The sequence below is a fragment of the Armigeres subalbatus genome, chromosome 2 (genome assembly GCF_024139115.2).
Source record: "Armigeres subalbatus isolate Guangzhou_Male chromosome 2, GZ_Asu_2, whole genome shotgun sequence".
Lineage (NCBI taxonomy): Eukaryota > Metazoa > Arthropoda > Insecta > Diptera > Culicidae > Armigeres > Armigeres subalbatus.
In genome coordinates, this window is record NC_085140.1 from 189,106,065 (window position 1) to 189,132,540 (window position 26,476).

At 36.9% G+C, this 26,476-nt stretch overlaps 1 protein-coding gene across 1 annotated transcript in view; it reads right to left on the reverse strand.

Moving 5' to 3' along the window:
* The window catches only part of LOC134211401 (membralin), a 364,609-nt gene that overhangs the window by 156,859 nt on the left and 181,274 nt on the right, over positions 1-26,476 (reverse strand). The window contains exon 9 of the mRNA XM_062688213.1: positions 10,551-10,683. Coding sequence (XP_062544197.1) covers positions 10,551-10,683 — 133 coding nt within the window. The remainder of the gene's footprint in view (positions 1-10,550; positions 10,684-26,476) is intronic.

Here is a 26,476-nt window from a genome sequence, read left to right on the forward strand (position 1 = left end):
GAATTTCTTCCCAAAATTCCACCAGAAGTTTCTTCAGAAATTTATGACGAAAATCCTCCGATTTCGCTCCATAATTTCACTTGTAAATCTATAAGAAATTCCTTCGGAAATTCTTCTAGGAACTTCTCCGGGCATTCCTCCAGGAACTCTTCCTTTATTTCCTCCGGGATAACTTCCAAAAAAATTTCCGGGAATACCTCCATAAATTCAATAGCGAAATCCTCTAGGATTTCATTCTGGAATTCTTTTCGCAATTACTTCAGAATATTCTTCAAAAATTCCTCTAGAAATTTCTTTAGGAATTTCTCCCGGAATTCGTCCAAGTATTCCCGTGAAATTCTTACAGGTATTTTTCCGGAAATTCCTTCAGGTACTTCTCCAGGAATTCCTTCAGGAATTTCTCCGCGGAATTATCCTAGAATTCTTTCCGGACTTCACTCGGAATTTACTCCAGAATTTCATTCGGAAATTAATTCGAGAGTTCCTCCAGGATATCTTCCAAGAGTTCTTCCAGGAATTTCTTCAGAACAAACCCCCGGGAATTCATCCGATAATTTCTTCAGCAATTCATCTGGGAATACTTTCAAGATTTCATCTTGGAATTTCTGCATTAATTCCTCTTGGTATTTTCCAGGAATTCCTTCAGATATTTCTCCGGAAATTCCTTTAGGAACTTCTCCAAGAATTATTTCAGGACTTCCATGTGGGAATTCCTCCGGAAGTGCTTGTGAGAGTTCTTCCGGGAGCTCCTCCAGGAGTTTTTCCAAGAGTTCCTCCGGGAATCCCTCCAGGAACTTCACAGGGAATTCCTGGAGGATATTTGGCAGGAATTTCACAGGAAATGGGATTTCGGAAGTTTCTCTAGAAATTCAATTCCGGGTATTCCACAGGATGTTCATCTGAACATTTCTCCGAGAGAGTTCCACCAGTAGTTCCTCCGGGAATTCATTCAGGCTTTCTTTAGCAATTTATCTACAAAATCCTCCAGAAGTTCCTCGGAAAATTTCTGTTGGAGTTCCTCTGGGTATTCCTCCGAGAGGTCCTTTAAGAATTCTTCCAGGAGTTCCTCCTGGACTTCTTACGGAAGTTCAGTTAGAATTTCATCCAGGAGTTTTTACGAGAGTTCCTCCATGATTTGGTCCAGAAATTCTTCCTGTAGTTGTCCAAGAAATTCCTCTAGAAGTTCCACCGGCAGTTCCTCCGAGAATTCCTCCAGAAATTCTCCCGGGAGTTCCTCCGGATGTTACTCTCGGAGTTCTCTGGGAGTTCCGCCTCAGAGAAACACCCGGAGGAACTGCCGATGAAACTCCCGGAGGCATTCTCGTAGAAACTGCTGGTGGATCTCCCGGAGGAATCCCCGAAGGAACTGCCGGAGGAATTTCAGAAGGAACTCCTAGAAGAATTCCTAGAGGACCTCCCGGAGGAACCCCAAGTGAAACTTTCCGGAGAACTTAGGGAGGAATTTCCAGATAAATTTCTGAAAAAAGTCTAAATGATTTCCTGAAAAAAGTCTGAATGATTTCCCGGAAGAGCTACAGGTGGAACTCCCGGAGGAATTCCCGGAGAACCTCCCGGAAGAATTTCTGAAGAAACTCCAAGAAGAATTTTCATAGGAACCCCCGGAGGAACTGGCAGTGAAATTACCAGATGAATTCTCGGAAAAAATCTTGGAGAATTCATCTAATAGACAAATCTCGTCTAGCTGAAACCTTTGTAGGGGTATGAAGTATCATCATCATCAGAGGACCTCCCGTAGAGTTCCCTGAGGAGCTTACAGAAAAGTTCTCAGAGGAGCTTCTGGTGGATTTTCTATATAAATTCTTAAAGAAGCCTAAATGAATTCTGGAGAAATTCCCGGAAGAATTTTCAGAGGAACCCCCGTAGGAACTGCCGATAGAACTACCGGAATAATTCTCGGAGGAATGGAACTCATGGAACAATTTTCGGAGAAACTCCTGGAGGATCTCCCAAAGGAAATCTTGAAGTTTCCACCGGAATTCTTTCAGGATTTCTTTGGGAATTCCTCCGACAATTTCGTTGATGATTTAATTTTCGGTATAATTTCTGTATAAATTTTCGGTGGAATTCCTGAAAAAAATCATTGAAATTTTCACAAGAAATTATTCGAAACTTTCACGTAAAATGTTATGGAATTGGCACAAGAAATTCGAAGATTTTTCGCGAAATTCTCAGGAATGCTAATTTTTGTGCAATTTTTCAGACATTTTTATGAGAAACAGCACGAAATTATCTGAAGAATTCCCTGCAGAACTTATAAAGGAGTTCGTGGAGGATTTCTTGGAGTAAATAATGGTGGAATTTTCGGATCAATTCCCGGCGAAATTTATGGTGGAATTCCTGAAGACATTGCCGAAGAAGTTGCTGGAGGCATTCCTAAAGAATCCCTGATAGAATTCCGGATAGAATGCCTGGAGCAATTGTCGAAGGAATTCCTGGAGAAAGCTTGCATATTGTTTTTTCTGCCTATTTTATAATAAATATTATTTCAGAGAGGATTTGTTTAGAAATTCAGATGTATGGTTCTAGTTTTCTAAAACTCATGGAAGAATGCAGGATTTTTATAATAATTTTTATAGCCGATTTTATATTCTTTCTGAATACACTGGATTCTGTTTTACACGATTTACATTTTCTCAATTTTCCACTCATCCTAAATGTTTAACGTATATTAATCATCAAGTTGTTTTTTTTTTTTTTTTTATTCTGGATTTTTTGAAACGTGTTGCGAAGAGATTGGTGGCAAATTGAAGTCACACGATCAAAAATACGAGCGAAAAATAATCGTGTAAAAACAAAATCCTGTGTACTAAGTTCGTTAATAATTTTCTCACTTTATTTCAAAATATCTGATGAGCAATAAATCATGTTTTTTAAATCAATTATTGTTTTAATCATCGCGAACGTTGCATTGTGGGCGTGAATGCGTCACGTTCATTGTCGTTGCGTTTTAGTACAAAACGCTGACTTCAACGCCCAGCGCGACGCGCATTCTATTATTGTTAGGGGGGTTTTGTTGACCAAATTTTATGAAATTTGGCCACAATATTCTTTGATATGCAAAGAATGTTTAGTCCAAATTTGAGCATAATTGGTTATAGAAAACCCCCCTGACAATAATAGAACAAAACCTGCCAAAGCCGTAATTTCCCCTATATAGAGATGGAAAATCACGTAATCAAAAATCAATCATGACTGGAAGTGACTATTTTGCCCCATTTTCCTCTGATAAAGCATTTTTTTATTACAACTAGAATTGAGAATGTTTTTTATCAATGTACATGACTCTATCAAAATTGATTTCTTGGCATTTATCGGTGAACACAGCAATGCAGAACAGAAATTGAAATTTTAGCAGAGGGTCAGTTGTAAGAACAGCATTGTTGAAATCGCTGTTATTTTGCCTAACGTCCACCCAGGTACGGCTTGGGTAGTATCATGGTGACTACTCTTACCAAGGCAGGCAAAATAACAGCGATTGCAATAATGCTATTATTCAATTCGAGCAACCTGCTATTCAGCTCTATGCATGTGCTGGGTAAGAGCTACTGGATGACGCGTGAAGCAAAGTAGTGCACCTTTCGTATAAATCTTTGAACAAAACAATGATCGCTAGAACTGTTCTCATACGCCGAATAGCATAATAGCATGTTTAAATCGCTGTTTTGTTGCCTATCTTGGAAAAAGTAGTCACCATGATACTGCCCAAGCCGTTCCTGGGAGGACGTTATGCAAAATAACAGTGATTTCAACAATGCTGTTCTTACAATTGGCCCTCTGCTAAAATTTCAAATCCTATTCACATCATACTGGTCGCTCGCTTGTGACACCTATTCATACTGTTCTCAGGGTGTCCATTCAAAATCAACTTTCAGATTCTGGGTTTTTTTCCTGTTGGAGGAACTGCCACAAAACTTATCGAATTAGTAGGTTTTATTAGAGAACCATCTTTTATGTATGTTTATATATTGCATGACGAGAGGATCAAATGTAATATCCAAATTTGTCATACGTGACACCGTAAAGATTATATTGAACAATGAATTCTACCACATTCTGAATTCTGGAACATTGTATTCGAGATTCTTACTAACTAACAAAATTAAAAGATGTGAGCAATTCTTTGTGAAATCGAAGGTCGATTTATTTTTGTATTTTTTTGATTTCTCTGAAATGTTCATAGGGTAACGGGATGTAATGTTAGGCCTGGATGCAACGTTGGCTCATCATGCAAATTAATCAATAATTCAACAATAATACATCGTTTTGTAGAGAGATATTTATCAAGGCTTCTTTGAAAAAGTGTATCAAGCCGACTTTATTTATATTACGCAAGATTCATGCACTTCTTCAACTGATAAACGCAATAAACCTGCGTGAAAAATTGCTTTGACTCGGTTTGTTTGCAACAACTTAAGTAGGCAGGCAGTGCAAGAGATTTTTCTTTTGCCCAATAAAGTAGTTTTTGGAATGGACTTACCTATTTTCGCACATTATATGAACGGATAACAATCCCACTATTTTAGCATTCATGTTAAATTCACTATTTTCATTAGTATAGTGAAACAATTAACCAAAACTTTTTTGAACCACATTAGAACACTCCTTGCCAAAATTCGGCTGACGATTTTCACTTGAAGCAGCACATTATAATTGCCTACCTTACGGCTTATACAAACGATTTACAGTGATGCATTACAACATTTCATGGGCCGAAAAAGCATCCAACACCAGAGCGGAGATTAGGAAAATTGGCCGAACATAAACTCCATATCGCACGAAACTTTTGATGGATTAAATAATAGATTTTTAACCATTATTGTTGTTTTTGAATACTTAGCGTAATAACCAAAAGTAAGAAAGCCGTTTGGTGGCATAATTACGGTTAGATCTTCAATATATGAATATTTAAATTGATAAATGTGCTCAACCACAGCATAATAGGCTAAGGTTTGAGCCTTATACCCTATATAATGTATGTATCAATACCATATTTTTTTTAAACGACATGGTACGTCATCTTCCAATGTTGTCGACGGGCAATTGAACCCAAGAAAAAGCAAAACTTTTCTCGGCACATTCCATCCTCATTTCATAACATATTTGGCAGTGAAAAAGTGTTCATTATCGATTGTTTCGAGGGCGTTGCCCGGATGGCACAATTGCATTTGTATAAATTGAATACGCTGGCCGATGTTTCGATCGCGAAGTATTCATACACAGCAATTATTCTATTTAGATTTAATAGAAGAGGAAAATATGGTACAAAATAACAATAGCTTCGATATTTCCAACCTTATTAGAAGTAAGTAATTCGAATTAAATTTCAGAATTATTACAAGCGATCCGATCCGTAATCAGCCGTCGAAATAGCTGTCTAAGCCAGAACCTGCAGGAAGTACCCATGTGTCGATTGTTTTGGGGACGTTGCCCGGATGGCACAATTGCATTTGTATAAATTGAATACGCTGGCCGATGTTTCGATCGCGAAGTATTCATACACAGCAATTATTCTATTTAGATTTAATAGAAGAGGAAAATATGGTACAAAATAACAATAGCTTCGATATTTCCAACCTTATTAGAAGTAAGTAATTCGAATTAAATTTCAAAATTATTACAAGCGATCCGATCCGTAATCAGCCGTCGAAATAGATGTCTAAGCCAGAACCTGCAGGAAGTACCCATGTGTTTTAAGCAGTTATCGCCGACCATTTCCAAAAATGAATAAGGTCCTACCGTCAATGCGCATATTTAACTGCTTGTTGAAACGACTTTTCTTGGAAAGACGAAAAGGACCTTTTAATTTCAACTGCAGCCTTTTTGTAGCATTCGCATTGCATTATTAAATCTGGCGTGGCAGTAAGGTATGGTTGGTTTCTATAGATAAATATACCGTTTTCTAGGAATTTTTCTTTACGGTGATGCTTGAACTCATACTTAAATGCTTTCTTGGCTTTGGGTTCGTGTTTTCGTCCATATTCAGTTGCTTCGGTGTTAATCTCAGATGTATGCGGATGGCAAATTCTCTTCAGTAATGACATCTTCCTTGGGACCTTAACCGTCAATGCATGGATGCATTGACTCATTAGCGTAGCCGTTATTCTATCGTGTCTCATCCTGCGCCATAACCGACTTTCAGCTAGCAGTCGTGTAAGTTCTTCCACTTGGCTCAATTGATGTTCTCTGATAGTAATGGAAATCTTCTCGCATGATCGTTTTATGTTCTCAAAACTTTTATTTTCCAACAGTATGTCAAACTTATTCGCCTACAAAATGTTTTTGTTCATACATATTTCATTGGTAATCATATTTGATCGACAACTGTAACATAAGACATTTCTATCGTGATAAAACTTTTTTACAATAACTGGCTCAGCTTCCTCGCTTGTCATATTGGACACAAAGCGAGGAAACTCTCACGGTTTACATGAATGTTTAGGTCATCCGATTCCGTTCTCGTTATTTTACATCCATGATCAATGTCCACAACTGGATGGTACAGATTATCTTTAACCTTTTGTCTGGGACCTGGGGGTCAAGGGCACTTTTAAAGGCTGCCGTTTCTTTCAACCTTCACCTAATTTTTAGTAATTTAGTTAGACTTGCTAAGAACTGTCCTCTAGGTTCAGACTCGCTTGAAAAATCTTGAAAATAAACGCTACAGTCTCATTTTTTTCAAAAACTGAAGTTGTCTGTGCTCTTATTGACCTCAAATTGAATTTGGTATTACTTTTTTATTATTTGACCAATTTCGGATTTTTTTTTTCGAAAGATAATATAATCATCATACCTTACCTAAGATTGACATCGCGAGGAGGGGTTTCCATAAACAGGTTATAAATTAAGCGATTTTGTATGCTTATGTTACTTACGTCTGAAAATCCTGACCATATCAAATTGCACCGTTTCAAGAAAGTTATACAGGAAGGCGTGGGGTTTGATATAAAGCATTAATTAGTTTAGAATTTGGCCGCTAGGTGGTGTTATGAATGGAATCATCATTTTAGACTATGCAAGATAATCTGATAAATGAAATATTGTTCCCGCTATCCACCCACCCATAATCCATCTTACGGTAACATCCTGAAAGATGATTAATTATCTTTCGAAACATAAAAAAAACGAAATTAGTGAAATAATAGAAAAGTTATAACAATTTCAATTTGGAGTCAATATGACCCCAGAGTGCAGATTTTTTTTTGTCACAGACAGAAGGTTAATGCGCTTTGCTGGACGAGCTCAATATGATGATAACTCCGTTACACTTAGCTGTGAAGATATAATATAGGGGAAACCGCAACCACCAAATGTTGAACGGCTATTTTTGTCGCATATTGTTGAACTCCCATAAGAAATGCACGTGCGTTCAACAATAGACGAAGAAATTAGCCGTTCTACATTTGGCGAATCACACTAAATATTTACTTTATACAATCTGGATTGCAAATTATCCAGAGGGTAGAGTAAAGTCGCCACGTGAGAACATACTTCACAAGCGCCTGCGACGCAGTTACAATGTGCAGATTCAATGCATCCATTTTTTGATCAAAAGTTACCAGTTAATAGTTTGTTATTGAGCGAGAACCTGATACGCCAAATATGGAACTTAATAGTGCTACAGTATTTTTAAATAATTTATTTTTATTACCTTATCTCGCACTACGTGCACGTTATTGATTACCCCACCGGCTACATTCGAGGCAAATCCAAACTCATACATTCGGTATGATTCGATGCTCCACAAGTTCTTGATGTGCTTCCGAATGTTGGCGATACTTGATTCATCAGATATTCAATAGCATATCCCGTTGTTACCGTAGTTGGGAAATCCGTGCTGATTAATGTGGCTTCATATGGATCGATGAATTTTATCGACGTGCCGCTGCTAGTCTCTTCTCCGCTTCTGGTAATTCGTTTGCATAAAAGCGGAAAGCTTTCCAATTATATTTCCACTACTACTCGTTTATTTTCAATACATCAAAAGAAGCCTGTTTAATTCACGTTTCCTGTTCTATAAGAAATTGACAAAATTCCTGTAAACAAACCACTGCTAAAGTAAAAAAAAATAGGTACTTACTCTGCCTCTTCTCTTTGTTGTCATGAAATGAGAAGCAAAACTACTCAATAAGGACGGTAAAGTGTCGGTAAAGTGTCGGTAAAGTGACGGAAGCCAACGTTAAGTTATCTAATGATTACGAAGTTAAATAAAATTCTCCTAACTTTTGGTAAATTTCTACTCAAAATTAACAAAATTTTACTTAATGAAGACTGTTCAGTTTAAAAAGAGGACACTTTGGATTGCCGATGTTTTTTAGCCCATTGATCTTTTTAGAAATCTGATATTTTTTCGTTGAATATATTATTTGGCCTTCCAATTATCAACGAAACAATTCTAACGCAGAAATTTGCGAAATTCATAACAATTTCAATTTATTGGATTTTTGACAGCTCCAACCGTTTATATCCCGTTTTCGGACTGCCCCAGACTCTGCTGTTTCTGGATATCGACAAATCATTGACAGTGTGTCTCTTTCCGATCTTCTTGAGGATTTTGTTGACATTTTTTGTTGGATTTAAACTGTTTTATCTCTTCTCAGAAATTACAGTTGATTGACAGTGTATTATAATATACGATAAAGCAAATTCCATCAAAATTGGTCAATCTGTCTGTTTTATATCGTCATGTAAAAGTGTCCTCTCAATAAACTGAACAGTCCATACTAAGTAAATTTTACATAATCACAAGAAAAAATTACTTAATCTTGGGTTCCCACACTAAACCTCTGATTTGAGTGAAAAGTAATCAAAATTAGCTACTCTTTCTAACCGTGTATTCCCACTTCAATTGATATCCCTGATAGCACTGTCATATTCAGAAATTATATTCAAAAGAATTTTCACAAGAAACACAACATTCGTCATATTCATACGTTTTGATTTGTAAATTATTATTGCACAAGTTCAATCATATCATCCTTTGACAACACACGATACGTCCAGGATAACATAAAACGGAATCTCGATTTAGCAGTTTTCCGACTCCGCGATAAGCCGTGCAACGAAACATGCAGCAAATGTTCCTGATTGTTCGCAGCGATATTTTTTTCTGAGCTTGAAGAATGTTCAACAAAGCGCGCAATAATAAACACAGAAGAGGGGAAAGATCCCAAAGATGATACCCAATTTTCCGGCATCATCTCTTTCTTCAAACTGGTTCTTCAAATGTTCAAGGTATCCACTCGAGCTGTTTTCCGGGCTTTTCTTTAAATCATATAACAAACACTTCTACCGAGACGAGCACACGACTACGGAACGGGAGCTGTTTTGATAAGATAAAGCGCAGCAGAAAAACATTATGACAGATATGAATTAAACGCTACTTGGAGGAAAAACTCGACAGGAAGAAAAAACGACGGGATGAGGGATGAGTAAGTAGTGGAAAGCCGGAGATTCTGGCAGCACCTGTGGGAGATTTTCCACCGTCACGAGCGTCGTCGTCGTCGTCGTCGTCGTCGTCGTCGTTCCCCTTCTGCGGAGTTCCGAGAAAGCAGAAGACGAATTGAACCAGTTGAACGGCGAGTCCTTCGCAAAAATAGGAAATAAACAACGAATGCTAGAAAAGCGTATTTTTTATGTCTTTTCTCGATCATTTCAACAGCTAGGGTAGTTGTATCAATCATGTCTTTCCCATATTTGCAGCGCATGGTAAATGACGGAGATCTTTTTTCTAATCCATGGTTGGAATCTTCTATTAATTTTTTACAGAAAATTGTAATATGATTTAAATACATCATAACTGGTATTTCGGCACTGGTACCTGTTCTCTAATACGAATTAGAAAACGAATGTGCGGTCGCCGCTGAACCACAGACTGACAGACGTAACTTCATATAATTTAGCATAGTTACAGTGTACTCATAAATTGGACACTAGTGATACTCATGTTTTTCTTTTGAAATCCCTATCCAGACTCAGTAAAACCCTTATTAGTACCACGGATTTGGATATTGGGGAAGGTATTCGTTGTTGGGTCAGGATTTGCCTGTACCTGACAATGTGACCTTGATAGATCTCACACTGTAACACACCACGGAAAGGTTTCTCAAAGTTACCCAGCGTTACGTGGAAGACAAACGTAACTCTTCATATTATCTGTTCAGAAAATTATAGCCATTTATTTCACAGAAATTACTGTTGCCATCTATTATCAGAATCGCGTGAAATACAGTGGACCATGATTGATTCCCATTTGACGTTTGCTTCTGACGCATACTTTTATATAAATCATCATCCTCATCATCATCATCAAAGCAGAAAACATTCAGCAAATGTCAAAACGATTGAACGCTAGCGCCTCTTTTGCTAAAATCGCGTAGCACAAATGTATTTCAAATCAACCGTTGAACACATGAACACATGGTATAGAAATGAGAAGCGTTACGTATGTTTGTCTGTGGCTGAACGTTCCTAGTGGGAGGGCTATCAAAACGGAAACAAACGACGGAAGGAAAAACTTCACTTCCACTTACCTTAACCAGTGACGTTTTGTGACAGACGTGTGACAGCACACTGCGTCGTATTGATCAGCGAACCAAACCACCAAGATGATGTAGAACGCGGTCGATGTGTCGTTGAAGAACTCTGACATGATGGCCTCCATTCCTGGAACGAGTGGAAAGTAAAAATAAAAACGGCGGTGAGCATGACATCGGCAATAAATGGCTGCTATTTTCCCGGCGCGAAGGTGGGAACAAGATTAATCATATGTCGAATCAGTTTAATGGTAAAATGCGACATGTGATGACCCGTGGCCAGAGGCGGTGGTCCGAATGGTAAGCTGTGTAAAAATGAGGATAATGGGCTTAGTCGCTGGTGGATATCCTGATGGGAACGCATCAACCGGAAAACACTCAACGAAGGCTTCAATCACGGATGTTTTTTTGCGGGTCGAATGCGCACAGCCATCAGTTAAATTTAATCAGCGAGAAAAAGGTACAGGTGGGTGAACGGTTTTTTTTGTGCTTTTCACCCGTATGGTGCTAATTTAATTTACGAAAACCCTGGTGCTGATGGCCCAAATGACATTTGCAATAATTCACTTGGGGTAATGAAGGGAACCTTTAGATTCATTGGATAGACTATGTTTTTCAGACCACAGCAGCAGTGAATCGTGAGATTTTTGCTAAATAAATTTTCCTTTCCTCTACACAAGGCTACATGTTCGTGGATTGAACACTAGTTCATGTTTGCAATCCCTATTTAGAATACTAACAGAAATCAAGAAGTAAAAGGCTTCTTCATTCAAATCTATAACAAAAATAGCAAAAGCATGAAGATTACCATTTATTGCCACGCAGATCTGTAACTTGGTGGATGAAGGGACGCGGTTCATGTAGTACCTACTTATAAAAGGCCACCAACTTAGCTAATAGTATCACCAGTACCACGTAGTTGGAAGTTAAGAAGGATATTTATTGAGTCAGGATTTGAATGAAGCTGAAAATGTAACCATTGTAATTTTTACTCCGTAACACACCACATATTATTTTGAAATATTAAAAACTATTTGAGGAATTGCATATCTCGCTGTAGGAAATTTTTCGTGATTCAACTTTTCTTTTTTGACTTTTCTCCTAGCGTATAGTGTTGAAATGGAACGACAAACAAATTCGTGAAAGAATCTTCTCTAGTCTCGACCGTTCGTCACAACAATACTCAGCCAAGCGATTCTCACTTCGCATTGCTACGATTATCCCGAAATGTTTACATAGACTAAAGCAGTGGTCACTTAGGCCGTTTTTGCTATATATTCACTTCCAAGACGATTTTATGATAGAAGGTCCGGAGACCTATAGTGTTATATACCAATCGACTCAGCTCGACGAATTGAGATGATGTCTGTCTGTATCTATGTGTGTATGTGTGTGCGTGTGTATTAGACTGGCCCAGGAAACAAAAAGTTGTCGAATTCCACAGGGCACCCCCCAGAATTGTGTCTTTGGGTGAGAAAATCAATCTCTGAAAATTTCAGCTCAATCGCTTGTTGCATAAGCTGGCGCATTTGATTTGAAGTTTGTATGGGGATTTTGGTCAAAATATATAGGAAAAGACACCTCGGACACTCATTCGATCTGGAAATTGGTTCTGATTGCTCGATTAAGCTCAGAATTGCAAAAACGGCTGTTGGTATGATACAGAACAATTCCACAGAATATTGTACGATGATTAAATGAACTTTTATATACTTTTCAGCTGTCTCGATTTGATCAATTAATCCAAAAATACACAAAACAGCTCATAATAAATCAGCCGAAAGCTAAATAAAAGTTCATTTAATCATCGTACAATGTTCTGTGGAATTGTTCTGTAACATACCAATAACCGTTTTTGAAATTCTGAGCTTAATCGAGCAATCAGAACCAATTTCCAGATCGAATGAGTGTCGGAGGTGTATTTTCCTATATATTTTGACCGAAATCCCCATACAAACTTCAAATCAAATGCGCCAGCTTATGCAACAAGCGATTGAGCTGAAATTTTCAGAAATTGATTTTCTCACCAAAAGACACAATCCTGGGGGGTGCCCCGTGGAATTCGACAATATTTTTTTCTCCCCATACTAAGCTGGGCCAGTCTAGTGTGTATGTATGTGCGCAAAATAAAACTCACTCATCTTTTAGGCACTTATCTTGATCCGATTTGTTGCATTCGATGGGGAATCCTGTCCCATTGTTTCCTATTGAAAATTTGGCAGATCGGACTATGGGATCAAAAATTATGGCCAAACTAAGATATATATACAAAAAACACGCTAAGAAATTCTCATTTAATTTTTTTAGTATATCTAATGTAAAAGAAAGGCACAAACACCGCTAGGTGGATCAGTCAGGGTTTTTTACTCAATTTGTCTCTCACACGATAAATAATGAGCTTTGCCTTTGACCAAACAAATTAGCACTTGGTCGAAAGCTTTTAAATATATCTATTTGCTGAGTAATAAGGTAATAAAACGGATATTGGTGTTAAATTCACTCTTTACTCTGTACAAAACGATCAAAGCAAAACAAAGGTGCGGCACGCGGGCCGCACTGTAATTTTACTTTGATCAAGTCGTACGGAATGATTCTAACACCAATATTCGTTTTAATATCCTAAGCTGATAGATATATTTAAAAGCTTTCGACCAAGTGCTAACTTGTAAGGTGAAAGCTCATTTTTATTGTGTGTCAAGCAAATTGAGGGGAAAAACGCCCAAAATGCTGAGCACCATTGGACTAAAAAAGCAAGACGAACTCCCTAAAGAAATTCTGACGATTATGCGTAAAATTAACTTTAGTTCGTGTGAACCCCACGATCAAATGACAAAACCCATTGGGTCAGTGAATTTGATAAAATTTGAGTTAAAATTTGATGTTCAATCGCTGTCCACCGTGGTTGAAAAATAACCCTGCTCCGGAGCATGATGAGATTTGTTCGATAGTTAAACTCTTTTTTTTTTGCGAGAAAATTGGCGCCAAATGCATTTTATTCCAAATAACTAGCGAGCTTTTAAAACTTAAATGGGCCGGATTCTGATTAAAATTCAAACCACGATGGGAAAATAACCATCGAACTGTCAAATTTTAAGAAAAAGTTAAACGAATCGGTGAAACGATTGGCAGCCTTAACAGACCTGAATTTTACTACTACATTCTTCTCCTTATCTACGCTCTAGGCATGTTGCCTTTCTCGTATACTAAGTATACGGTAAAGGCTATATGATCGCTCCAAAAACAAACTTTTTATAGAAGGCCCGGAGACCCATAGTGTTATATACCAATCGACTCAGTTCGACGAATTGAGGTGATGTCTGTGTGTGTGTGTGTGTGTGTGTGTGTGTGTGTGTGTGTGTGTATGTGTGTGTGTGTGCGCAAAACTACTCAAAAAATGTCACTCATTTTTCGGGCACTTATCCTCAACCGATTTGCTCGCAACAAGTTGCATTCGACGCAGAATCCTGTCCCATTGTTTCCTATTTGAAATTGGCCAGATCGAACTATGGGATCGAGAGTTATGGCCAAAATACAAATTCATACGAAAAAATCGCGTAAAAAATGTCACTCATTTTTCGGACACTTATCCTCAACCGATTTGCTCGCAACAAGTTGCATTCGACGCAAAATCCTTTCCCATTGTTTCCTATTTGAAATTGGCCAGATCGAACTATGGGATCGAAAGTTATGGCCAAAATACAAAATCATACAAAAAAATCGCGTAAAAAATGTCACTCATTTTTCGGGCACTTATTCTCAACCGATTTGCTCGCAACAAGTTGCATTCGTCGCAGAATCCTGTCCCATTGTTTCCTATTTGAAATTGGCCAGATCGAACTATGGGATCGAAAGTTATGGCCAAAATACAAAATCATACGAAAAAATTGCGTAAAAAATGTTACTCATTTTTCGGGCACTTATTCTCAACCGATTTGCTCGCAACAAGTTGCATTCGACGCAGAATCCTGTCCCATTATTTCCTATTTGAAATTGGCCAGATCGGACTATGGGATCAAAAGTTATGGCCAAAACACAAAATCATACGAAAAAATCGTGTAAAAAATCTCACTCATTTTTCGGGCACTTATTCTCAACCGATTTGCTCGCCTCAAGTTGCATTCGACGCAGAATCCTGTCCCACTATCTACTTTTTTAAATTGGCCAGATCGAACTATGGGATCGAAAGTTATGGCCAAAACACAAAATCCTACGAAAAAATCGCGTAAAAAATGTCACTCATTTTTCGGGCACTTATCCTCAACCGATTTGCATTTGCATTCGACGTAGAATCCTGTCCCGTTGTTTCCTATTGAAAATTGGCCATATCGGACTATGGGATCGAAAATTTTGTCCAAAATACCAATTCATACAAAAAATCGCGTAAAAAATGTCACTCATTTTTCGGAAACTTATCCTCAACCGATTTGCTCGCAACAAGTTGCATTCGACGCAGAATCCTGTCCCATTGTTTCCTATTTGAAATTGGCCAGATCGGACTATGGAATCGAGAGTTATGGCCAAAATACAAATTCATACGAAAAATATTGCGTAAGAAATGTCACTCATTTTTCAGGCACTTATTCTCAACCGATTTGCTCGCAACAAATTGAATTCGACGCAAAATCCTTTCCCATTGTTTCCTATTGAAAATTGGACAATGGGACTATGAGATCGGAAGTTATGACCAAAATACCTTTTTTCATAAAAATCACAAAAAATGTCACCTATTTTTCGGACACCTAACCTTAATCGATTCACACGCAACAAGTTGCATTCGACGCAGAATCCTGTCCCATTGTTTCCTATTGAAAATTGGCTAGATCGGACTATGGGATCGGAAGTTATGGCCGAAACACCATTTTAGCCTTTTTATACGAAAAGGCTGTATGTTCGCTCTAAAAACCAAACTTTTACAGAAGGCCTGGAGAGTTATATACCAATCGATTCAGCTCGACGAACTGAGATGATGTCTCTTTCTCTCCCACTTCATACGGGAGTTTGGCAGAAAGACGGTCATGAGATTTATATCATAACAAATATTGCCCTCCGCTCGCGTGATGGGAATGACATTTTCGTTTTCTTTTTGTGTAGTCGGAGCTTCAGTTCAACTAACATCCAAAAGTGATATCCTTAAAATATATGACTGGGTGAAATAAAACAGGGTTATGTACGTCAAAAAGATTGGAAAAGGAAACAAAAATGTCGAAATTCTTATTAGCATATTGTAGATCAAGCTGAAAACCGAACCGAGGTCCCGCGAAATCGCATTTTCTCGCATTTCCGGATGTTGCAACTGCATCGCGAGTAGTGCGCAACTGTGCCATAGTCGGGCACCACTCGCGATGCAGTTGCGACATCCGGAAATGGGACAAAATATGATTTTCGGTTTTCAACTGGATCTACAATATCTTTGCCATAAATAATCTGATTTTCATAGAACGGACAAAATTTGTCTTTTTTACTCCTAGCCACTAGCACATCTTTTTTCAAGCACACACATTTTACGAAGGTCGAGAAAGGCACCATCACCGCTAGGTGGATTAATCTGGGTTTATAAATGTAAAATCCCTTTCAAGCTATATATTGTTGTACCTTGAATAAATGAATATCACCCACATCGATTGCTAATTTGCTACTTTGAACTATCCAAGAAATAAAAATTCAATTCATAATTCATCTAAATCAAATCCGAATTCAACCAATTCCAATCCAAATTCAATACAAATCAAATCAAAAGCCAATTCAAATCCAATCCCAATCTAATCCAAATTTAATTCAAATCGAATTCAATCCTAATCTAATCCAAATCCAATACAAATCAAATTCAAATCCAATCATAAGCTAAACCAAATCCAAACCCAATCCAAATCAAATTCAATCAACTCCATAATAATCCAAATTCAATCCATATTCAATACAAATCAAATCTAAACCCAAACCATATACAATCCGGATCCAATCCAAATTCAGTAAAAATCCAATCTAAATCAAATCCAATCGTAATTCAAGTCAAATACAAACCAAAACAACCCAATACAAAACCAACAATCAAAATTAAATCTAAATCAAATCCAAATTTAATCTAAAGACTAAACATTCATAATACATTCCAAATTCAATGCAAATAAAATTCAAATCCAATAACAATCATGAGTCATGAACTCTAATAATTAGGAAAAATAATTCATATAAAGTATTAAAATACAATCTAAATCCGAACCAAATCCAATTCAATTTCAACCAAAAGACAATCGAAATCGATAAAAAAAAATAATCCAAATCCTATTGAAATCAAATCAAAATGCAATCGAAATCCAATCCAAATCCAAACAATAGCTAATCAAAATCAAATCTAAATCCAATTTAAATCCAATACAAATCAAATTTAAAATCGATAAGAAAATCAAATTCAAATCCAAATGTACTCAAAATCTAATGCAAATCCAATTCAAATCAAATCCAATTCAAATCAAATCCAATTCAAATTCAATCCAATTCCCAATCATAAATCAAATTCAAATCAAATCCAATTCAAATCAAATCCAATTCAAATCAAATCCAATTCAAATCCAATCGCATTCAAATTAAATAAAAATCCAATCCAAATCAAATCCAATCGCAGTCAATCAAAATCATATCCAAATCAAATCCAATATCAATTCAATACAAATCAAATCCAATCCAAATCCAATAAAAATTAAACCACTTGTTATGAGACGAACTCGTGCTATCCCATTTGAATCCAATTAAATGGGATAATACGAACTCGTCTTATGACAAGTGAAAACATTCCACTAAAAGCTGAAAATAATTTTCCTATGAAAATCCAATCCAAATCCAATAAAAATCTTATCCACTCCAAATCAAATCTAATCCAAATCCTTTCCAAATTCAATCAAAATCAAATCAATATCCAATCCATTTAAATTCAATCCAAATCAATTCCAAATCCAATTCACTCCAAGTCCAATTCAATTCAAATCCAATTCAATACAAATCAATCAAAATCAAATCAAAATCAAATCAAAATCAAATCAAAATCAAATCAAATTCAAATCAAATCCAAATGAAATTCAAATCAGATCCAATCAAAATCCAAATCCAATCTAAATCTGATCCAAAGTCAAACAGATTCTAATATGAAATCAATCAAAATCGAAACCAATTCAAGTCAATACAAATCTTATGATCCAAAAAAAAATCTATTTCAAATCCAATTTGAATTCAAATCAATTTCGAATCAAAACAATAGCTAATCAAAACCAATCCTAATTCAAACAAAATCAAAAAAAAAATCTAACCCCATCCAAATCTAACCGAAATCCTATCAAAATCCAAACCAAATTCAAACAAAACCACTTCAAACCTAAATTGTAATCCAATAAAAATCATATTCAAATCAAATCTAAACTCAATCGCAATCGCAATCCAATCCAAATCAAATTCAAGAGCAATCCAATTGAAATAAAATCCAATCGCAATCCAATGGAAGTCCAATCAAAATCAAATCAAATAGATCAAATCGAATCAAAATCCAATCCAAAGCCAACCAAAATCAGCAATCCAACTCCAAGAAAAATCAAAACCATTCTAAATCTACATAAAAGCCAATCAAAATACATTCCAAATCCATTAAAAATTCTACCTAAATCTAATCCAAATTTATTCCAAATCGATTCCAGATCCAATCCGAATCCTATCCAAAACTAATTCAAAATCCAATTCAAAACTAATTCAAATCCAAATACATTCCGAATAAAAAAATAAATCTAATCTAAATCCATTCCAAAGCCACTCCGAAGATATACGAATTTTATCCAAATTTTAACCAAATCCAATCCAAAACCATTCCGAAGTCAATTCAATTTCAATCGAAATCCAATGAAAATCAAAATAAAAGAAAACATTACTAATCCATTATAAAACCAATCCAAATCAATCCCAAAACCATTCCAGATTCAATATCAATCCAAATCTAAATCCTATCGAAATCCAATCCAAATTCAACCAAAAGACTATCAAAATCCAATCCCAATCAAAAAAATCTAATCCAAACCCAATTAAAATAAAATCAATATCCATTCCAAAACAAATTTAATCTAAATCCAACAAAATCCAAAACAAATTCATTCCCAATCAAATACAAATCCGATCCAAATCAAATTCAAATCCAACCAATATCCAATCCAAATCCACATAAACGAATCAAAATGCAATAAAAATCCAAACAAAATCAAAATCCAAATCCAATCCAAACGAAATCTAAATCTAATGCATATCCAAATACTAGTGTAATACAAACCCAATGAAAAAAACTTAAATCCTTTCCAAGTCCAACAGCAATCCAATCCAAATCAAATTCAATCGAAATCCAATTCAAATCCGATCCAAATCCAATCCAAATTCAAACAAAAGCGAATCAAATCCTAACTCATTCCAAATCTGATCCAAACCCTATTCAAATCGGAGCAAAAGCCATTCGAAATCCAATCTAAATCCAATCTAAATCCAAATCCATTACGAATCCAATCCGAATAAATACAAATCCAATCAAAATCCAAATCAAATCCGAATTCAAACAAATCTAGATTTAGATTGCATGATTTAGATGCATATCTAAATACTAATCTGATCCAAACCCAATTTAAATTATATTTAATCCATTCCAAACCCCACCCAAATCCAATCCAATCTAAAGCCAATTCAAATTTAAATTTAAATCCAAATCCAATTGCAATCAAATCCAAATCCAATTGCAATCAAATCCAAATTCATTCCAAAGTCTATTACAGTCTGATATAAATCCATATCCATACCAAATTTAAATCCAAACCAAATCCAATTCGAACCAACTCCATATTCAATCCAAATAAATATAAGTTCAATTCGCATTACTAATTTTTCAAACTCAGTATCAAAATTCAATCTCTTTTTCTATATTTTTGTCATTATTCTCTTTTTACATCTTCGCGGAAGTTTGAGAATACCCATTTAATGGAGTTTATTCACCCATTTTTTAAATTTGTTCTGATGTGTCAAAAAATGGGTATATTTTCTAAAACAGAAAAAGGGTATTTTATCCCCATTCATGAGATTGTGTAATAATGGGTGAATGGTAGAAATAGTTGGATAGCCAAATCGCCATTTTTGCTTTCTATATTTGAAGCCTGAAAATCATTAATTTATCGATCAAGAACAAGATGTTTGTGGAACTAAACCACTAAATTAAATCACAATTTCATTGGAGAATTGTAGCGCTGTGCCAAATTCTTATAGGATACGAGGTAAGGAAAACAAAACATTATTTTAGTTCCGGATGTTTGTGAGTCTGAATTATCCATCATTCGTGCAGTACGTGGAAATAATCAAGGTTCTTTCTGATTTTATTTCTACAGTGAATCCGTTGACCAACTGTAAAAGTTGAATCAGAACTAATCGTTTGAGTCGCTGCTTCCAGTAGACGCTTAGACGTTCCAACAATGCTTTCCAAACACCAGAACAGTGCCTCCGGAACTGCCTCCTGCTGCTACTGTTTTACAAGATGAAATCTTTGATGAAATACAGTTGAAGAATGCATGAATGCAAGAATCGGTGCAATACCGGTGCTTATTTCCAAACCCAATATAAAAATGAAACTAGCCAATTTCATCAGCGGCGGAAAAAGCCTACTTGAACCACAATTTGCCACAATTTGCCGAGTTCGAGAAGGCGTAAAAACGCCACATCTCTTTTAAAAAAACATAACAAGACATATAAAGTTTACAAATTGACTTATAGAATAAGGTAAAATCTAGAACTGGATACAAAACTACTCATAATACAGCATTAAAGAGGAGGCCAGTGAGATTCAAGGTCGTTGATCTCGATCCAGTAATTCATGTTGAATTCTATTCCTGAATGTAGATGATGTGATGCCGTTGAAGTCGTAGAGTGATTAAAATTTGTTGAAACGCGCGGACATAGATCGGATCGGATCATGTATCCCATAGTTGACGGAACGAAAGTCTAGGTGAAGGAAGTTTCTACAGCGCAGAGTCCGTGCTGTAGCGTAGATTCCCAGTTGACCCAGTATTGCAGGACTATCGATATCTCCAATCAAAACTTTGGCGGGGAAAGGCGCCTGCTTTCGAGGGTATCGAGGCCTAGCAGTCGACACCGGTCGGCATATGGAGAAAGAGTTTCCGGGTTATTCCATGGGAGAAACCGTAGGGCGTAGCGTACGAATTTTCATTGGACGGATTCCAGTCTTGTGATCCAAACAGAGTGAAATGGGCACCACACAATCATGCCAAATTCTAGTACGGATCGAACGAGCGCGCAATATACCCAGGTAGAGGTGAATAACAAATAAATAACATAATAAATAACAAACTTTGCTGTGATATCAGGTTTTGCTATTTCTATGTTATTCATGAATTACATAAAATAGCATCCGAACAGCAAATTTTATTATAATAGCAAGATTTGTTATTGTATGGAAGAACAGAACAACAAATGAAGAACACGTTTTGCAATCATAACAAAGTTTGTTATTCTTTTATCATTTGCATTTTCAACATAACAATAATAACTGATTTTGATATTTCCCTTTTTGTAAATATGTTGCTATTGGTTTGTTATTATAATAGCAAAATTAGTTATTTTTGAGTTATTTGCTAGAGCAATGTCTGTTATTATTTTTGCTATTTTAGCAACTATATCAAACAAACTAATATCATATTTTGCTATTCAGTTATTCATATATTAATAGCAAAATTTGATATTATTTTGCTGTTTTTTTCTACCCAGGTAATGCTTTCAGACACGATGGATCACGGATTTTTTCGGCAATTTTAAACATAAATCCCAATTGTCTAGCGACGATGTCCGAATAGTGCTGCTTAAATATAAGACCAGCATCGAGGGTAATCCTTAGATCCTGGACGCTGTGCGTACGAAGTAAAAGATGATTATTCATAGTTTTTCTTGATACTTGTGAAGGAAGTCAGATTTTTTCTTTTTTGGAAAAGATGTTTAATTTTGATACACATAGTTAAGTGTGCCATTTTAGGATGTTTTTATGAGATATTGCGAAAAAGATTCGGCTGCTGGTGGGACTTGAACCCACACTATTCCATTAAGTACACGGACGTATTACCAATTATACAACAGCTGCCCTTGCGAGAAGTTGTTCCATAACCAGCTAATAACGATGGGATATCAGTCAATTCCCCGTATCTATCGAATCTGCTTTGGCAACATTCAAATGTTGCCATTTAAACATCAACCGGTAGCCCTTTCTCGTGTCTCTTGGTGTTCACAAACGACCAAAATTGCTTAGAATTTGAGCGAAGATTTTGCTGAGTTCGACGTACATGGCAGCGATAAAGTAGGCGATTGTATAAGCGATAATCATTGCTGGCTTTAAAAACGGTCGTTTGGTAGATCGGTTCCGGTTTTGAGAATATTTCTTCAATGCCGCTGATCTCCATCGTTTTAAACGACGAAGTTGAGCATTTCCCCATGCGTTTTCAGCTATTGCGCGATTGATGAAAAGTGTAAAATAGTTCACAGCTTCTTCTACATTCAGTATGGTACCAAAATACCGCCAATCAAATTGACTTAGCGTTTATCTCAGTCCACTTATATTGGCTTTGCGAAAGTCAAGACAGTCCAGATCATCATCACTCTCGAAGCAGATCGGTGTTGGCAAATTGACGTAGGTTTCCAATGCCGGATGGTCGGCATCGAGACTAATTAGTGGCTCGACGGCTTCATTTATCAAACATTCCGAAACGGCTGGTTCGTTCACCAAAAGAAAATCGAGGAGTCAAGAATTTCTATTAAACACATGATTTAATTGTGTTAGACCATGCAGATTGAACCCATCAAGAAGCGCAGCGCAGGTTGGAGATATGCTTGAATGTAGAATGTCCAAAGATGGCTTCTTGTTTGCTAGTGTTTGCCAAGCCAGGTGGGGTTGGCTGTAATCTCCGAAGATCAAAGCGAGATCATTTAGTTCAAGTCGTGACATCACTCTTCCAATCGAATCAATGTGGTTCTCAATGCAATGTAAATCACACTTTCCACCAGGTGGGAGATATAGAACACCTAGGCTATTGAAATATGATGGAAATAAATATATTCGTGTATTATTATGGCGATAATTGATTCGATTCTGTTTTAAATAATGAATTTTTTATTTCTCTGCATCAACCGCAATATATTTTTTTTATATTAAATGTGGATTTTTTACTCATTTCCCACCAAAAACACCCTTTTAATGAAGTTTGGTGAGCTTACTCATTAATGTGTAAACGCGATTTACCCATTAAATGAGTTATGCCACTTTTGTTCAAAATGGGTACGATAATACCCATTAATGGGTATTCTCAAGCTTCCGTGTTTCGGTGTCTAATGTAAAAATAAACTATATTTGATGAAATCATAACCATTGTGTAAATTTAAATTTATTTATATTAAGTAAATTTTATTTGACGCGATCGTGTAATTTTAAATTGATTTTTATTTCAATTTACAGCGCGTTTGTTTATTTTCATGCTCAAAATATGTAAATTAAATTAAACGTCTATTTACAAACAGAAAATCTGGCTGTGTACATTGTTAAGACTATTGAACAACATTAAATTTAATTCACTACCATTGTTTTGGAATGTAAATAAATATCCACCTTGTTGATATTTGTAATCGAAATTAATTTAAGGTTCGCCACCTTATAAAGTTCTACTACCTATATTTGAATAAATTTTAAATGTGTAATTGTTTATACACCCAATTTCTGTTTATCTACTCCGTTCATTCTCTATCTAATATCACTTAGTTCAGATTTTCTGGACCGAATCGATGAACAGGTTGTTTTCCAGTGCTACCAAATTCCCCACCCTGTATTTCCTTCACAGGATTCATTTTCTCAATACAACCCGTCTATCGGGAACCGTTCAAAATGCGCAATTCCGAAAATGTAAATGAATCCCTGTTGTCCCGGTCCCGAGCGTGGCACCAGGGGAATCGACGATGCTACACGGAAACACAAACCCCTGGAGGGTGCGGGGTGGACCAGGCAAAGGTGATGTGGCGCCCGGACATGACCACAGGCTACATCGACAGTGGCAGCAAACCGATTGGAAAATCACGAGCTCGCACTGAAATGAAAATAAATTAATTTATTTAATAATTAAGCGGAGCAGAATAAACAAGAAATTAACCCCATACTGTGTCTGAATAGAAATGAGCAAACATATCCATGGTCCTAGGCGTCTGTTTGTGCTACCGATCGGATCCCCCGGTTCCGGGATGTAGCTTTGGTGTCTTCTGTCCTATGCGCGACGCACGGCAGGACGCACCACGCCGGCAGCAGTGCCAGTCCTTCCAGTGCCGATATCTATGGGTAGAGATAGGTCGAAGAAATGAACACCCGATCGATCGGAGGACACCACAACGGGAGAATTAACCCCGATTCGTCCGGATCACAGGCGTGCACAGTGTGATTCTATGTCAGGAGTCCATCCCTCAGGCTAAGTGAAGGCATAAAAATTGGGGATGTTATGAAATTAAATGGTTAAAACCCGAACAACAAGATTGAATTCAACAGTGCATTGAACATATTAAAGTGACTTTGTATGTTATGCGCCAATATGTCTCATGCACGCCAATGTTTTCGATACGAACTCCCCACAGCTTAGGATTATAAGCAATTCCGAACGACTAAACGAATATTTGACTCATGTGAAAGTGCTTCTGTAAATTATCAGTCGCTTTTCTAGATTTCCCCCCACATTCGGCTGCACCACCATCTCCAGTCGAGATGATGTAAATAAATAGACGTTCAATTCAAGGATATCAAGCACGCGTCGCTCATCGTCGTCTACTCGGGGGGAGTCCGACTCGAAACAAGCGATTGTTCGAACACAGGACACGGGATGGAAAAAAAATAGATGCAGATATACAATCCTCTCGGAAACGGAACGGACACGTTCACGCAGCGCTAAAAGCAGTGGGAGAACAATTTTAAGCCGTAACTAAAACAGTGTGTCTTTTTTGTGTCCTAGCACACTTCCTCTCCACTGAATCGCATCGCTACTGGCGGTGACTTGCTTCCCCTCTGGCAGCCCTGGACAGGCATTAGGCACAGTGCAGAGGACGACAAATAAAAGTCGAACTAAATCTACTCTGTGGATTTGGCAAAGTAAATTAGATACTGATGACGGCAGCAGCTTTACAATTCAACTGGAACTTAGTCTGCTTTTCAATGTAGTGTTCCAAGGCTACAGGAGGAAGTCTAATTTTGCTCAACCCAAGCTACCGGTCACTGTGCATTGTCAAAAAATAACTTGGTATCCCCCATTGGAAAAGGGTCTGGATTTGAAGGAATGATATTATTCTCGTCGTTGCTGTGACCATTTGCTCGATGTAGTTGATACCGAGGACGCTGAAAGGATCTGCCCCTCCAGTTCGTTATCCTCGTTGTCGTTGTTGATAGAAACACACAATTGTCGTACTCGTACAGAAAGAGGCCAACCATGAAAACGCCTAAGAAAAGGACCTTCGCAGAACAGTAAATATGTATATCGGATATCCACTTTGACGAAAACATAAATTATATCCCGCTGCGCGGTTGCCATCGTGTTAAATTAGCCTGATGAATAAAAATGGATTGACTGTGCGTTAGTTAAAGCAGGGCGATTAAATTGTGTCTTCGTAATTTTGGCGGTTGAAAGTTTTAGGTCACTGACCGTGATACATTTTTATTCGTTGTAATCGAAACGAACTGTTGGACATCAAAAGTAAATTCTAATAACTTTCCGGTTCTTCTAATAGCTCTTATCAAATCTTTTGTAATGTCAATCAAACGGATTTTCAAAGTAAGGCGAGCTGAATTTCCATACGTTATAAAATAGCACCCGTTCCATTTGTCACATTCTAAAACTTTTGGACATCTACAAAATTAGAACAAATCATCAATTTTACATTCTATCTAATAAGATCACTGGACGCCATCATTATTTCCACAGGGCAGAAAAACAATAAAATCATAAATATTAAAAGTTGATTGAGGTGGATCACTTCCGAAGGCGGTTGACCACTTGAGCAAACTAATTCCTGTGACTTGTCGTGGTTCGTTAAGAGTTTTAAGAGAATTTCCCCCCATCCCTCCTTTTCGAACTGCGTAAATATGTCTTCCGCTTGCACATTTATAATTACCGTGCAAACTCAAACTTCGGACGCTTAAGCACTTTCTGAAATACAATCATCCTGTTAACTCACATTTTAAATCTCATCGTTTAAATCACCATTGCAATTACTAAGTACAGTATTAATTGTTGAGCTACGTATTTAATATGTGCAAGATTTTGCGAAGAATGTATGTAATTTATGAAAATGTCCGGCTTCGATTTGATTCAAACCTCGGACACCGGCCAGGTTGGATTCATATTTCGGACACAAAGATTCAAACTCCGGACACCTGATTACACAGTACCGGGAAGAATAATTGAAAACAATTTTCACTGCACAGTTCAGACTGTCTTTTAATCATTTTGTCGCATTGTTTTAACATGTCCTTTCAAAATGTAACTATACTAAAACAAGCAAAAACTATTAGTCTTTCCAATCTAGCTTGACGAAACATTTCGATGAAATATTTCAGAAAATTTCCCATACGAATTGTAGCGTCCGAAGTTTAAGTGTGTCCGAATTTTGATTATCCACGGTACTTCAATCGTTATCAAAGTGACAGTTTTAATTACTGAGGCTTTCCGGGGGGGTCCGTTTCATTAAATCATAAAACTTTCTTCGGTAGACTCTCATTTGCAATCGAACGAAACAACTTACTAAGACACAGTTGTCCCGGATTCGATGGCCCTAATCAGTCAAAATTGAGAATAATCACGATTCTATCCCGAGTCACGGCTCAGCTCAGTCAA